General features: G+C 32.2%; 1 protein-coding gene across 1 annotated transcript in view; it reads right to left on the bottom strand.

Moving 5' to 3' along the window:
* The window catches only part of MPDZ (multiple PDZ domain crumbs cell polarity complex component), a 215,033-nt gene that overhangs the window by 177,853 nt on the left and 25,155 nt on the right, over nucleotides 1-12,025 (bottom strand). The window contains exon 2 of the mRNA XM_051970827.1: nucleotides 2,301-2,374. Coding sequence (XP_051826787.1) covers nucleotides 2,301-2,316 — 16 coding nt within the window. The 5' untranslated portion in view covers nucleotides 2,317-2,374. The remainder of the gene's footprint in view (nucleotides 1-2,300; nucleotides 2,375-12,025) is intronic.

Below are 12,025 nucleotides of genomic sequence, written 5' to 3'. Positions count from 1 at the left end.
AGAAAGGATTTTATTACTGACATTTCCATATATGTTGACTATAAACAGAAAAAAGAAAAGCTCATTATTAAATGGATTCAAATATACTATGTCATGCTATCAGCACTAAAACAGAGCTAATCTTTATAAAGTGTCCATTGATTTTATCCTCTCATTATAAGGATCATAGACATCAGTAGAGCTCAAAGACACTGTAGACTTTGTAGTCCAATCTTCTTGATTTTATAGACAAGAAAACTGAGGATCATGCCAGCTAAGTGACCCTCCCAAAGTCACAGAAGGAGTATTAGGAACAAGACTGAACATAGTTTCCTTTAAATGATCAGTTAGATGAACCACATGAAACAAAAAGATTATTCTGAATTGCTTTAAAAATCTTCAAGCAATGACTAAGACTTACATCTGTCCCCAAACAAACAAACAAAAATCTCAGTAACTGGTCTCATCACTTCTTAGAAAATAGAGAAGAAATGGAAGCAGTTCTAGATTTTATATGCTTGGGTTCAAAGATCACTGCAAATAGTAATTGAACCTTTAGATGATAGGATGTTTGCTTCTTGGAAGGAAAACTATGGCAAATTTGGACAGCATACTAAAAAGCAGAGACATCACCTTGCTGACAAAAGCCCATGTAGTCAAAGCTATGACAATTTTTGTTTGTTTGTTTGTTTGTTTTACTAGCAATGAGAGTTGTACTATAAGGAAGGAAATCCATCAGATCACAAAGAATTCAACATAACTGAACAACAACAAAAGTATGTTGCTTTTAAGGGAAAACATTTTGCATGGGTTTTCATTGTCTTAACAGCCCAAGTATTTACTTAAGGAAGACACAACAAGTAATTTTTTGACAAAACAATGGACAGAAGTACTGTGAACATACCTAACTATGAAAATATATACCATAATAGGTATGGGGATAAGAGTACAGGGAATTCCAATTTTAGCAAGGAGGTAAATTTAATCACAGAACAATATTTTCAAGTTAAAAAACAGAGTTATAGATACTATCGGTGGCATTGTATGACTCGAGACAATTTTAATAATTCAAATTAAATAATACCAATTCAAAAGAAACTGAAAATTGAAGCTGAAAAGAACCTTATAATCTAGGCTAACCATCTCAATATCTTAAATTTTCATTATAATATATCTATACTGGTCTAAGCTATTCAAATTACATAGTCTTCCATTCCACAGAGAGTTTATATGACAGTGAAAATTCTCAAGTATATCAATATAACATGGAAAAAACAAATAAGATTTGGGTCCTTATCTTCACTCAGTGTTATCTATTTGATAATACTTCCCTATGCTTCAAAAAAAATGGACTTATTCTAAACTTACTCAAGTCCACTGTTGCTAGAATAATTAAAGTTTTCTACATTTCAGCTAATTATTTTAGAATAAATAATTCAAGTAAAGAAAAAATTCACATTTACTAAATAAAACATATTCCTGAAGTGAGAAGCTTGTTTGGGTGAATATTTTAAAGGCTATAATTTCCATTTTCATTTTTTTGCAAAAGTGAACCAAAAAAACTATGCTCAAAAAGTTATCAAACTGTGCATACCCTTTGACCCAGCAATGTTTCTACTGAACTTATACCCCAAAGAGATACTAAAGAAAGGAAAGGGATCTGTATGTGCCAAAATGTTTGTGGCAACCCTGTTTGTAGTGGCTAGAAGCTGGAAAATAAATGGATGCCCATCAATTGGAGAATGGTTGAGTAAATTGTGATATATGAACATTATGGAATATTATTGTTCTGTAAGGAATGACCAGCGGGATGAATACAGAGAGGACTGGCGAGACTTACATGAACTGATGCTAAGTGAAATGAGCAGAACCAGGAGATCATTATATACCTCAACAACGATACTGTTTGAGGATGTATTCTGATGGAAGTGGATCTCTTCGATAAAGAGAGCTAATTCAGTTTCAATTGATCAAAGATGGACAGAAGCAGCTACACCCAAAGAAAAAACACTAGGAAATGAATATAAACTGCTTGCATTTTTGTTTTTCTTCCCAGGTTATTTATACCTTCTGAATTCAATTCTCCCTGTGCAACAAGAAAAATGTTCAGTTCTGCACACATATATTATACCTAAGATATACTGTAACCTATTCAACATGTAAAGGACTGCTTGCCATCTGGGGGAGGGGGTGGAGGGAGGGAGGGGAAAAATCGGAACAGAAGTGAGTGCAAGGGATAATGCTGTAAAAAATTACCCTGGCATGGGTTCTATCAATAAAGTTATTTTTTAAAAAAGTGAACCAAAAATAAGCAGTCTTACCTATAGTTTCCAACATGTTTTTTAATAAGTTTAGTTTCTCTTTCAAATGACTAGTGGTGTCTGTTATTACAATCCTGTGAATACAAAATAAAAAAAAGAAAATGAAATGCTCATTTGACAAGACTTTTTAAAATTTTCCTCCAAAACTAAGCACTCTCAAATGGATTTGGAAACATTTACATTCATTTCACATTTTAAATGCAGCTGATTACATTCTAAGGTAACCCTTTCATGGAAAAAGGAAAAAAAAAAGGTGTGTTAATTTTGGGATTTATTCAAAGTGATCTAACATCTGCATAATTATATTATTTGCATAATGAAATAAAGGTTTGTAGTCTGTTTTAATCAAGGTCCCATAAGTTTAGTTTCTGAAATATTTCTCTCAGAAATTTCTATCCAGATTTAACTAGGCATCTACACATACCTGTTACAATGTTAAAAGAATAAATAGTAATTTATTGTAGGAAGTGGGGGGATAGGGAAACTATATACCATTAACAATCACAAAAACCTTCTAATTACTCTTCCTCCCTCAAATCCCTCCTATAGTAGCCAAAGTAACTTCCCTAAAGTTTAGATCTTACCTTGTCATCTTTCCTTTTTCCTCCAAATCCATTCCCCCACAATTAATAAACTACTAAGGCTCCCTAATATATCCAAAGTCAACTATAAAATTCTCTGAAAATTCTACCCTTCCCACATTTCCTATTTTCCTCACACTATATTCATAAGCTCTATGTTTGCATACTGCAATTCATCTCCCAGTCAATAACTTTGCAATATAAAAGCTTACCTACGCCTAGGATGTCTTCCTTTGTCACAACCACCTCTGGATAACCCTAGATTATTTAAAGACTCACTTTAAGTTTAATTTCTTTCAATTATTATTTTCTTTATCTGTTATTTCTTTATTATTCTACAATAAACTTTAAATGGATACATGCCCTGAAGATTTAAATTCATAACATAAAAATTTGAAGTAGATCATATACCTTGCACAGCTATGAATAGGAAATTTCTTAATGAAATGATGGATGGAAGTAATTACAAAAGATCATTTAAATAATTTTGATTACATGAAATTGAAAAGCTTCTGCAAACACAAAATTAATGTCTCTAAGAAACTAAGTGGTGAAATGGGAAAGGAAAATTTTTGTATAAAATTTCTCATATAATTTGGTATCTAAGAAGCATAATACACACATATATTTACATATATATACACACAAACATACATGTATATATATGTAAGTATATATGCATACCAAATGCCATTCCCTAATGGTGATCAAAGAATATAAGTAGTTGTCAAAATAATTACCAAATAATTACCAAACATGAAAAAATGCTCCAAATCACTAAAACAAATGGAAAGGCAAATCAAAACAATCCTAAATTTTCCCTAAGAGCAAACTGGCAAATATGACAAAAGATGAGAATGACAAAATATAGGAAGATAGGCATACAAAAATACTGGTGCTAGAATTGTTAAATGATACAATCACTTAGAAAATGAATTTGTAGTTATACAAATAGAATAACTAAAATGTCCATACTCTTTAATCTAGAGATTTCATTATTATGCAAGCATTTCAAGGATGTTATTGCTGAAAAGAAAGTCTTCTTTCATATGTGTGTGTGTATATATGTATATATATATATATACATATATATATATACATACACACATACACACACATATATATATACACATACACACACACACACATATATATATATATGTGTATATATATATATACACACACACAATGTTTGTTGTACCAAATATCAGAAAACAAAGTACATGCACATCAATTAGAAAGCTGCTATGCAAACTGGTACATGAATGTGATAGTATATTTCTGTGCTGTGATAGGATATTTCAGTTCTTATGAACTGAAGATTATTACACATACAGAAAAGTATGAGAAGACTTAACAGGAATGAATTGCAAAGTTATAAGAGCCAAGAAAAGAGCATACACAATGATCACAATAGTGTTCCACTGCCATATACTATTACATATACTTTCATATTTTTTGATAGATCAGTTTTGCTGATTGCTTATGGAGGGGAAAACATACAAGAGGAAATTTAGGAAATGTAAAAACAAAATATAACAAGAACTACATATCCATAGAGGAGAAAAGAAACAAATATAAAGTAAATAGATGCATGTACAAATACATAAAAGGGGGGAAATGAAAAAGATAACTTTTCTTTAGGCTCATCTTCATTTGGCATGAAGGTTCAAGGCCTTTAGAGTCAAAAATGGTATGTGGAGGAGAAAAAGAACTGCACATGGAGTCACAATTTGAATGAGTTCAAATCACAATTCTAATGCACATTACTTATGTGGTCGTAGATAAATCATTTTGTTTCTTTATGCCTCAGTTTCCTCATCATAAAATGAAATTTAATTAAGTGAACTGAATTCAACTCTAAATTCAAGATCCTTGCATTCTTTCACTATCTAGGTTGTACTCTTCTGGACACTCCCTAGCTTACTAATATCCCCAGTAAAATGTGGCTCCCAGAAATGAACAAAATTCTCCAAACGCAGTCTCAAAATGGTATAATACAGTGTGAATATTATCTCTTAAGTCCTAGAGAGTCTCTATCACTACAGCTTAAAATTATTACTCCTTGAAGTATTTGCATAATAATGAATTACATTACTCTTGTTTTAGTTGCAAAATTGTTCCACAGTTCATTGAAATATTGGTCTTTTTAGATGAGTTGCTATCTAGCAATATCTCCCATTTTGTACATGTGAAATTTATTTTGAATGTGTATACAAAACTTTCTCTACCTCTATCCCCACTAAATTTAATCTCCAATTCAGTCCAACATTCTTTTCTGTCAAGATTTGTATGGATTCAATATTTTTTGATATGCTGTCTCTTCCAGCTTTGTGTCATTTGCAAATCTGATAAGCATCCCATCTATGCCATTATTCAAGTTATTGAAAGAGACATGATTTCTTACTGTTCCTCCCCAGCCTCTTATTTATTTCAAGCTTTAGCTTGAAATTCCTACAATTCCTACAGTCAGTATGAGATTTTGCTATTCATCCAATACTACCTGTCCTTACTTCCACCTTAATGGGCATATCTTTGAGAATCTTAGTTTGTGAATTTCTTATTTATATATGGTCTCTTAACACAACCCCTCTTTTGCTTCCTCTTAAGAACTGCTTCTTTCTGTACCTTTAGAATATAGTTTGGTCTGTCTTTTCTTATTTTTTTTTTGATGCTGAGATTCTAACTATCCTTTTGTGAAATACTTCAAAATTTGCTTTCCCCAGAAAGAGCCAAGGTGAACATAAGATTATGCCTAGCTTTCTTCTCCTCTAAGTAAATTCCAAAGTGGAAGTCACTTCTCTTTGGAAAAATAGCAAGAATTAGATGCTAAGGAGTAGTTTTCTTGGTTCTTCTACTTTATGAAGCATAAAAGTTTCTTTAAATAAGTCACAAAATGATAACTTCTCTGCTTTTAGCAGAGTTTTAGATGTTTAAATAACTGATGTTTCCTCTCTTTACTATATCTTGTGATCTATTTTTTCATATAATTCTTTGGCTGTGGGAGTCAAAGCATGAATAACAAGGATAGAAGCTCTTATCCTCCAGAAGAAACTGATGGGTTAGGTACTCATTGGGAGTTTTAGGACACTGAACACATGACCACTCTTTGAGATAGGATGAATTAAAAAAGAATTTGTTAAGTATTTATTACATACAAGTGTGAGAAGAATATTCAGTCCTTTTTTTCAAGGCTCTTCCATTCTAATGATAAAGGACATACATAAACATCCTAGATTTATGGTCCAAGTTTCCTACCACCATCCTACTTCCTTTCTAATCTATCTTCAAGTAATTTCCTAATGCACTGCCAAGATCATGTCACTCTTTTGGAGGATAGCAGATGGAAGGTTTTAGATTTAACTGGAAGAAACTAGAGATTTAGTCCAAATCCCCCACTTTACAAATGAGGAAAATCAGACTCAGAGATATTTAGTGATTTGCAGGTCATATACCTAGTAAGTATCTGAGACAGGCTATGAACTTGGTTGTTCCTGACACCAAATCCACAAACTATCCATTCCAAATTGTCAAAGATTTCTATTGTCTTCCCAATTAAATTTATTGTCCAATCCTATCATTTAAGGTAATTTGCAATCTCTAATTATTTCCTTCTTCACTTTATATTTTCTAGATGATCTCTAATTTGTCCTAGCCTCTGTCATCTTCATATTTGAAAGGAAAGAAAGAGAAGTATATTAAGTACATTAAGCATATGTGCCAGTAACTGTGTCAAACATTAAACATAATCTTATCTGATCCTCAAGAATTCTGTAAGATGTTATATTATTAGTCTCACTTTATAGTTAGGCATACTGAATACCTGAAGCTAGATTTAAATTTAAGTCATCCTAACTCCAGGTCTAGAACTCTAACCATGGTACCAACTTAGGTGTTTCTAGATATCCAGAAACACAAGTTCATTCCAAGTTCAATGCTTAAAGAAAACTCTGTCTTCCCATCCATCTCTCTATTGATGTCCATTTAATCCTTAAATTCCCAACACAGATGGACATCATTTCCTGGAAGAGGCTTTTCTTGAGCCCATTACCACCCTAATATAAAAGTGATTTCTACTTCTTCAATTTCCAAGAGTATTTTACTTGACTTTCTTTATCCCTTAGCATTTATATAGATCTTTAGGGTTCATAGAGTAATTTACGAATATTATATCTCATTTTATTCTCACAAGAGACCTGGAAAGTAAGTGTTATTATTATTTCCATGTTATAATGCAGAAATAAGATCAAAGGAGGTTAGATGAACTGCCCAGGATGACACAGCTAATAAGCATATGAGGCAGGTATAGGAATGTAGTGAAATATAATTATGTCACAATGAGATAAATAAGGTTTTAAAGAAAACATGGGAAAACTTGTCTAAAGTGATGTACACTGAGTAAAGAAACAGCAAATTATACACACACACACATATGTTTTCAAATACATGCATGTATATATACACACATACTCAAAAACACGCACACACACATATACACAGAATGTATGTAACAAAGCAAATGAAGACAATACACTGCTAGACAAGGAAAATGAACAGGACTGGTATCAAATGCTTAAAGTTAAAGTATCTTTCCTTTCTATTAACAATTGGTGAACTAAAACAAGCAGGAAGTGATATGCACAGTGACAATTATCTTATTAGGGAGTTGTGTTTTGTTTTAACTGTTCTTGGCAAATATACTTCATGTAGAAGTTTGTTCCAAGGTTTGCCCCATAGCAGCTACAGTTTCAAAAACACATGTATCAATAAAAATAGTTTAAACTGTATTCATAAAAGACTTCTCACAGATTATTATTTCAATAATACATTTTATTTTTGTAAATTATGAATTACAGTTAACGTCAGTAAACTAGAATTTGAAGACACTAACTTCTCTTTTGGGAAAATGCAACAAGGGGGAGGGGGAAAGCAACTAAAATACGCTGGAACATATACAATTAGAATTATACAGAACTTATCAGTAGCCACAATAAAAGGATACAGATCCTGGAATCATATCTATCAGCAATAAAGAAATATCTATAAAGAATCATATATATCAGCAATAAAGAAATAAGGGGGGAGGGGATGAGCAGAGAGGAAGCCAAAAGTAAGGAAAGAAGACAAGGGAAAGTTCCATGGATGGGGGAGGTTAAGAAATAAAAAGGCAATTTAAATAGAAGAATTAAAGCAAAGAGTTAGCAGGAATAGGAAAGATATGTGTGCATCTATATCTATCTATATCTATATTTATCTATGTATATATACTTACATACATAAATATATCCTTGTTTAACTACAGCCTTCTTTGGGAATGTGAGAAAAGAAGATTGAAAGGGGAAAAAAAGAATAAAGTAAAAAAGTGTATAGCAGATCTCAAAAGAACAACCAACAAGGAAGTAAAGAAAGGATATAAGCTCAGGAATATAATTTCTTCTACTATATCATTTTTTAAACTGACAAGTTTTGAATCCTCCCTGATGTTTTGCTGGGCACATGACAATATTCTTTTTTATTTTGTTTTGGTTTCCTTTCTTGCTTTTGTTTTTTATTCTTTTTTTTAATAAAATAAATAAAAAATTAAAAAAAAAAACACTGAGCAGAGAAGTGTAGCACCCATATATGAAATTTCAAAATTATTTCAGAAACAAGTAATTCATCAAGACAATGTAGATATTTAATCATTGGGCAAATGTATATAAAATGCCTGCTAGAAATAAGGCACTGTACCAGATCCTGAAGATAGAAAGGAAAGGGTAAGATATTGGTAAGTGCTTTAAAAATATTATCTCGTTCCATCCTCATAACAAACAAAGAAGGTGTTATTATTATTCTCATTTTACAGTTGTGGAAATTAAGGCAAACAGAGCTTAAGTGATTTGATTAGGTAGGAAGTATCTGAGGCTAAGTTGGAAATTCCACCCACTGTACTACCTAGGTACCTTTAATTGAAAAATACAATTAAAACAGTCACTACCTTCAAAGTGTTTACAATATACTGGAAGGATGCAACATAAATGACTTTTTAGGGCGAAATATTAAAAAAAGTAAATTTACACTAATTGGGGGCCATTGAGGAGTATTAACAATGGTTAAGATGAAGAAAGGCCTCAGAATGGTACCACAATGGTACTCAAGTTGTGCCTTCAAAGGAGCTAGAGGTTTCATGATATAAAACTGAGGAAGGGGTCCTACAGAAGCAGGACATAGTCTGAGCAAAGTCATGGGGACAGGAAGCAAAGTGCTATGTATTGGGAATGACAAGTAATCCAGTTTGGCAGGAATATAAAGTTATGAGGGGGAGTAATATGAAATAAGCATGGGGAAAAAAGGCTGAAGCCAGATAAAAAGGGCATAAATAACCAATAACTATGTATTTTATCCTGGAGGCAATTTGAGTAGGGAAATGACATGATCAGACCTACGTTTTAGGAATATCAATTTGAAAGCTACATAAAGAACAAATTGGAGAAGACTGTTGATGTGTAAAGACCACTTATGAAGCTTTTGCAAGAGTTTAGACAAGAGGATAAGCAACATATCTAGAGTATTTGGTTTAAGTAGAAAAATCTGAAAAATCTTGATAAGATAGATAGGATTGGTTGAGGGAGGAGGAAAAATTAAAGATGACAGAAATTTAAAACTTGGGTTTCTGGAAGGATGCTAGTATTTTTCTCAAACAAATAGAAAAGGTACAAAGAAGAATGGGTGCAGGGGAAAAAAAATGAATTCTGTTTTGAACATGCTGAATTTGAGATGACTGGAACATCTAAGTGAATTGGTCCAGCTGACTGGTGATATGGGAGTACAGCTCAAGAGAAAAAAAATAGAGCTTCATATAAAGATTTGGAAATCGTCTACAAAGAGATAGTAATTGAACCCATGGGAGCTAATAAGACCTTCAAAAGAAAATATAAAGAGAAAAGAAAAGGGCCCATGAGAGCCATGTGGCATATCTACCCTTCAGGGACAAGGCATGGATGATAATTTGCCAAGAATACTGGAAAGGAATATAAAAGCACAAAGAAAGACAAGTAAAAGAAAGAATTGCAATTCTACACTTCCAAAAATGAGATGATCCAGGAGGATAGGATAATATATAATATAATAATAATATTATATTGAATAGTGTAAAGGCATGAAGGAAGATTAGTGAGAATAACCAACTGAATTTAGAAATTAAGGAACTGTTGGTACACTTGAAGTTTCAGTTATAAGAAGACAAAGTTTGAGAAATGAGTAGGAAGTAAAGAAGAGGTAAAGAGGACAGATTTTTTGTTGTTGTTATTTTCCTAGAAGTATGGCTAGAAAGGAAAAGAAAAAGAATAAGATCACATCTTGAGGGGAAGGGAAGATAAAATAAAGGGTTTTTTTGTTTGGAGATTGTTTTCAGATATCAGGACACCTGGGCAAATTTGTAGACTAGCTAAGGAGATAATGACTAAAGAGAATTTGAATTTTAGAGAATAGGTAGGAATGATTAAAGAACCAGATTCTCAAAGGAATTAGCAGAGAATGTGTACAAAGAAAGACACAATTGAAAAGTTGACCTAGTCAAAAAGGAGGAAAACCTCTTCCTTAAAAACTAGAACTGATCTGATGGATGTGACTCTCTTCAACAATGAGATGAACCAAATCAGTTCCATTTGTTCAATAATGAAGAGAACCAGCTACACCCAGCGAAAGAATTCTGAGAAATGAGTATGAACTATTGCAGAGAATTTCGAATCCCTCTATTTTTGTCCACCTGCATTTTTGACTTCAGGTTAATTATACACTATTTTAAAGTCTGATTCTTCTTGTGCAACAAAATAACTGTATGGAAATGTATACATATATTGTATTTAACATATACTTTAACATATTTAACATGTATTGTTCTACTTGCCATCTGGGGAAGGGGATGGAGGAAGAAGGGGAAAAATTGGAACAAAAGGTTTGCAATTGCCAATGCTGAAAAATTACCCATGCATATATCTTGTAAATAAAAAGCTATAATTAAAAAAAAAAAACTAGAATTGAGAAGGGGAAGGGAGAAAAGGAAAGCAAATGATATTAAGTGGATTAGAGGTAGTAATTTGGAAATAAGGCAACCACAAAACATGGCCTTTAAGATCCACACAAAGTATGAGGCTATATGTTTTAAGAAGTAAGAACATAAGAAAGAAGTGTGACTTGATAAAAAGGAAAAAAAAGTTTTAGAAAAAGGACTGAAAAATCACAACATAACGTTAATCAAGAAAGAATAAAAGGTCCAGCATGTAGCCAGGTAGGACTTTTATTGACAAAAAAAAATTTGTGGTAGATCCATTAAAAAAGAGCCATGGAACTTACAGTAGTTGTGTTAAATAATACATTAATAGGAGCAAACAATGGAATGTAGATATTAGAAGAAAACCAACTGTGGGGGCTTAGAAAGGTTCACAGTAAATAGTATCAGCACTATTTGGGAAAAGAAAATAAAGGCTCTTTTATAAAGCAGCAGTCATAAAAACCATTTAGTATTGACTAAGAAATAGAGTGGTGGATCAATGGAATAGATTAGATATACACAACACAATAATCAAGGTCTTTAGCAATCTAGCATTTAATAAACTCCCAGACTCCAGCTTCTGGAATAGGAATTCACTATTTGACAAAAATTGCTAGGAAAACTGAAAAATAATAGGTCAGAAACTAGGCATAGACCTATATCTCATACTCCATACCAAAATAGGCACATGATTTAGACATAAAAGATGATACCATAAGCAAATTAGGAGAACAGGAATAATTTACCTGTCAGATCTTTGGAGAAGGGAGGAATTTATGACCAAACAAGAACTAGGGAACATTATGAAAAGCGAAATGGACAACTTTGGTTACATTAAATTAAAAAAAAGGTTTTGCACAAACAAAACCAACAAAAACAAGATTAAAAGGAAAGTACAAAGCTGGGAAAAACTCTTTACAGTTAGTGTTTCTGATAAAGATCTCATATTTAAAATATATAAAGAACTATGTCAAATTTAAAAGAATACAAACTCATCCTCCAATTGATAAATGGTCAAAGGATATGAACAGACATTTTTCAGATGACAAAATTAAAGCCATCCATAGTCATCTGGAAAATGCTCTAAATTGCTATTGATTAGAGAGATGCAA

The sequence above is a fragment of the Antechinus flavipes genome, chromosome 1, assembly GCF_016432865.1.
Source record: "Antechinus flavipes isolate AdamAnt ecotype Samford, QLD, Australia chromosome 1, AdamAnt_v2, whole genome shotgun sequence".
NCBI lineage: Eukaryota > Metazoa > Chordata > Mammalia > Dasyuromorphia > Dasyuridae > Antechinus > Antechinus flavipes.
Note: the sequence above shows the minus strand (reverse complement) of the source record. Positions and strands in the feature narration are given on the sequence as shown.